Raw genomic sequence first — 4,976 nt, forward strand, 5'->3', positions numbered from 1 at the left:
GAGGAGCAGCAGCTGTCGAGGATGGCGATGTGACAACTGAGCACCTGCGTGTCTAAGGGGCAGATCCAGATCCAGCTTGACTGGCCGTGGGAAAAACATCCCAGGTGGAAAATAGCAGCCACCTGCCACCTCTGGGCACTTCCGAAAGTCACCTGCCCCTCCAGCCCTTCTGCTGATGACCCCGTGACACTCCATCACCTCCCGGGGTCTGCAGGGCTGCAGTGCCACAAGTTCATCAGGCTGCAAAATTATCTCTTCAGAGCAAATGCATCAGGCTGCAAAATTATCTCGTCCTACCAGTTCTTCTCTCTTTCTCCGCAGCGACTCATCTGCTTCCCAGCACCAAAGTGCAAATAAAAAGTCCCAAAGGAGGCCAGTGAAGTAGCCCACACCCAAACTTAGAGCTTAAACCTGCTTCTTGTCTTGTCCGGTTTCTTTTAAAAAAAACCCCAAACTCAACAACCGCTGGCATTTCTCCCGATCTCTCGTGGCCCTGGGCCACTAAAAGTCACAGTGGAAAACACACAAAGTAGAGAGCACCGGCACGGCGCCCCTGTCCCAGCCGGCCAGAGTGAGGCAGCTCAGCTGGGAGGTACCTCAGGAAAAATAGAAAGGTCAGGAATCCCAGCGGGTCGTTGTTCGTTTGTTACCGTCCATCCTCTTGGCACGCCGCCCCTGCGGGGGGATTCCCCAAGGCACTGCAGTCGTGTAGTGCAGAAGAAAGAGGCAGGAGATGGCTGGAATGGGGGTGGCAGAACAGGGAGGTCCCTCCGGAAGATCACTGCGCGTGGAAGTAGATGGGCTTGACCTTTCCAGACAGGATCTTGGGAACCTGCACGGAGATGATCTCGGCCATCATTTCGGGGTAGTCCACGCTCACCATGTGCGCCTTAATTAAAAGGTCAAATGTAAACTGATGCAAATCCTTGGCAATCTGGAAAGGAAGGAAGTTTGTTAAACGAGAAGTCCCTGCTCCGCGATTTCTCCAAGTCAGCAGGCGCAGCAGGACAGGGCGAGGCCTCGCTGCAGCGAGGGAGCCCGGGAGCCCGTTTGGCCTTGGTCCTTCGCACTCGGACATCGCCGAGCCCAGGAAGCCAGGGACGTACGAACACGGCTCTTCCTTACCCACACAGAGCCTTGCCTCGCTGCCTGCAGATGCTGCTGGCTGCACTTACTGACAGTTACTTTTTGCCTGCAGCCGCGTAACTGTAGGGGCACGGAGCTGAGCCCCAGGAAAGAGGGAAGGTCTAGCTCGCGTTTCACCAGTACGACTTTAAGTCACAAACAGAGAATTTGTTTTCACTGCTGTAATCAGAGAAGATTCATTGGGGGCACTGAGACTTTGAGTCGTTCTGCTAGGCTGACGGTGGAAAAGTATCGTCTACAAAGAGCTTTTCATTGCTAAAAAAGGAAGCCCATAAACCCAAGCACAAGAAAGGTTATTGCAGGGAGTGACAGGCACAAACAAGTTTCACTCCCTCAGTAGACAGAGATTTCACTGCCCTCTCTTACAGGGTGCACGGAGTCCAGGACCTTGGTGAGCTGGTAAAATCGCCGAGAGCAGGAGGTAGGGTTCTTCCTCTTGCATGCGATGATACGGTCGAGTTCCTTAATGTAATTCATCCGAAGTTCATCAAAGAGCTTCTGGTTCTTCAGGCCATCCACTGGAACTGGATGGAACATGGGAAGGAAACAGTAAGAGCTGCTCAGAGAGGGGAGAGAATTAAAGAGCGAGAGGGAGGCTGAAGAGGGGGTTGGGGCTGGCTGGGGGCACCCGAACGAGGCAGAGAGGAGAAGATCCGCAGCAAGCAGCCGTCCCCTGCGAGGCACAAGACCCCACACAGGGCAAGCGCCAGGCACCTCTGGGGTGGAGCGACACACGGCCACGGGAGACCTGTCGAGGAGAGGACGCGAGTACTTACTAATACTGAAGAAGAGTAGAGCCTTCATGCAGAGGAACTCCTGGGGCGTGATCTGAAGCCACCCGAACTCCTGAGAGAGGTGCCGCATCCGGACGCACTGGCTGTACATGCGGGACTTGTGCATGCGGTACCTGGCAGGGCGACACAGGGAAGGGATGGCACGGAGACCCAACGCGGGGGGGGGGCACAGAGGGGACACGGACACGCTCTGCCCGACCCAGCAACCCCCTCCTCGCCCGGCACGTCCTCGCTGCCGAGAACTGACTCCTGCCAGCTGGAGAGCAACGCTGCCCAAAACGTTTCCTCTCTGTCTGGAAACAGCTGGCTACCTGGGATGCGCAGGGTTTGTCCGACCCTCTGTCTTCCTGAAAAACAACTCAACGACCCACCGGACGTGGGCACCTGCGAGAGGCACGGAGCTGAGCTGGGAGCTCTTGGAGAGCAGCTGTGCGGTGGCTCGCGGCTGTGCTGAGTTATCGAGCTCTTCGACCTCAGGGTCAACAAACCCTCCCCAACTCTACGCTGATGGAACATCAGAGAGAACCTATCAGGAACCTGCAATAAATGTTTGTTTCTGTTTCTGCTCGCTCCAGCTGACCAAGCAAGCTGAAAACAGGAACCCAAATCCCTCAGAAAAAAGGCAGGTCTGCAGGGACCAGTCCCTACACCACCACCTGCTCCTGCCCTGATGGCAGCCGAACCTGAGGTGAGGTCGAGGGAAAGGGAAGAAGGACCAGGAGAGACTTTGCAGCTCTCCTTATTGATCACCACAGAGCAATTAGAGGGGAAGAGCAGGGCCCCGAAAGCGCTCCTCAAGCTGTGCATTTCCTAAGCCGGCAGGAAAGCAAATTCCTTGTCTCGTTCTCATTCCTCGCCCGGTCTGACCCAGGCGAAGCACAACACCAGATTGTCATTATTTTGCACTTACTCATTGAAGACCAAGTCTGGGGCGAAGTAGAGCATCCTGGAATTGACGTTGGTGAAAGATCTCCAACCCATAGCAAAAACCATGAGGCCCATCCAAGAGTACTGGATTATGGACATCTGGTCATCCACATGTAGGTTGCGAAATCCTATTGGGAAGCACGAGAGGGATGTCAGCGATCACCACGGGGTTCCTGCAGCGACTGTGCCTGCAGACCTGCAGACCCCGGCTCTCCTGCAGCACTCGGGTTGGGACAAGGGGCTTGGAGCCCCGCAAAACAGCCAGAGGGGCGAGAGAGGAGCCCCGGTCACAGGGAGGGGATTAAGGAAAACACCAGCAGATTTAGAGGAGGGCTGTGACAAGCGGTGATGAACAATCTCTTCGCCCCCAGAGTTGCAAAGATCTTCACAAACTGCATTGGAAGGTTTCGCAAGGCCCAGTGAGGTGAACGAGCATCATTCTCGTTAACCAAACATCCCCTTTGGGGCAATTCTGTCACTCACAGAAATAAGAAAAAATAAGTCCCGTGAGGACTCCACCAAATGTAAGTAAATGGATTTTAATGCACAATGCTCAGAGCTGGCAAGTAACCCTGAGGCACCACCGCCCGGTGAACAGACTGCTTCGGTTCCTCTGTCAAATACACAAGGCACTTGTCTAACAACCGCGAAAATGAATACAAAAACCTCTGCTGAATCACAGGTTAAACAGAAATATCAATTAATTTCAAACCAGTACTCCCAGATGGTGTTTCAGTTAAATCCCAGGCGTGCATACAACACACACACAAACATCACCCCCAACACTGCACTTTTTTCCACATACTTGTAAGTAGTCAAATGTAATCTGGTTTCAAGAAAATTAATGCTATTACAATGAAATATTAAAGCAATTCTAACACCTCCAGTGTATAATTATAATCCACTGAGTCAAGCGTCTGTCTCTTGCTTGGGAAGCTGTCAAGTACAAACGAGCACAATGTTTTATCACTGACTAAACTTGCTTTACGTTTGTACATTTTCCTTCCAGCTTGCATGTCACTGGATTTAAAAAACGAAGCTTGTGCCCAGGTGCTGTCCTACCAAACCCCCCAGAAACGTGACCCCACCCGGAGGGCTCTCGGCTGCCAGCTCCTAATCTTTGCTATGAGAAGCGTTCTGGTGCCCTTGCTCATTACCTTGTAATTACCCTCACTAAAATAAATAAGTATTTGTGCCGGCTTTATCAGTGTTTAAGGAAAGATACTCGGACACAACAGTTTTGTTGTTACAGGACCTAAAGTTTGCTTTCTTCTTGTCCACAAAAACAAGTTGTAGAAACACAGTGGCCGACGCTTAGAAAACAAATAGCTGTTTCCAGCTTCTGAGCTGAAATGCCTTGAAAAATTGGTTTTCAGAAACCAGATACCTATAAATTCCTGGAAACCTCCCCATTCCAGGCATCCTAGACAACACTTGGCCAAAATCACTGTAAAAGAAAATAAATGCCAACCTAATGCCACAGTATGTTGTGAAATTTTTAGTACTGTTGTAGTTTGAATAGACCCACACGAAGATACCTTCTACAGAAGGAAAAAACAGTAAAAGTAAAATTACAATTTGCCAGTGACTTGAAAAAGACCAACGCATAACCTTTTTCTTGTGAGTAATCTTAAAGCAGCAGAGCTCGCCTCACCCCCTCTTACAGACTGATCCTCTGACAGCTTCGGGAAGGACCTGGAGACTTTTCATTTGCTGCCAGGTAAAACGTGGTTGAGTGCTGATCTACATGAACTGTAACCCCTTTACCGAATTTATGTGTATGAAGAAGGGAAAATAGGTACTGCCTCCACTTACTAAATTTTATGGATCTAATCAGACTTTTTCAATTCTGTGTTTCAGGAGCTTTCTCAGCAAGCTGTGGTTATTTAATCTTCCCTTTCCATCGAAACTACAGATGGATTCTACCGTCTCTTACGCAGAACCCCCATCGCACAGCGCCCAAAGGGCGACATGTTACATCGTCTCCAGCTGACAGATGCTGATGTCACTGCTGCAGGCCCACAGGATTCGGGACTGCTCCGAGCTGGGGCAGTCCTGTCTCCAGGGTAGCGCTGGCACCTCGCTGGAAGAGGGGCAGCAGCCCCTGCT

General features: G+C 51.3%; 1 protein-coding gene across 1 annotated transcript in view; it reads right to left on the reverse strand.

The window, feature by feature from the left end:
* Positions 1 to 708: 708 nt before the first annotated feature.
* Positions 709 to 4,976, reverse strand: part of AR (androgen receptor) — a gene marked incomplete at its 5' end in the record, with an annotated part of 18,064 nt that continues 13,796 nt past the window's right edge. The window contains 4 exons of the mRNA XM_009872728.1: positions 709 to 934; positions 1,513 to 1,670; positions 1,923 to 2,053; positions 2,851 to 2,995. Coding sequence (XP_009871030.1) covers positions 779 to 934; positions 1,513 to 1,670; positions 1,923 to 2,053; positions 2,851 to 2,995 — 590 coding nt within the window. The remainder of the gene's footprint in view (positions 935 to 1,512; positions 1,671 to 1,922; positions 2,054 to 2,850; positions 2,996 to 4,976) is intronic.

Source organism: Apaloderma vittatum, unplaced genomic scaffold, assembly GCF_000703405.1.
Source record: "Apaloderma vittatum isolate BGI_N311 unplaced genomic scaffold, ASM70340v1 scaffold24877, whole genome shotgun sequence".
NCBI lineage: Eukaryota > Metazoa > Chordata > Aves > Trogoniformes > Trogonidae > Apaloderma > Apaloderma vittatum.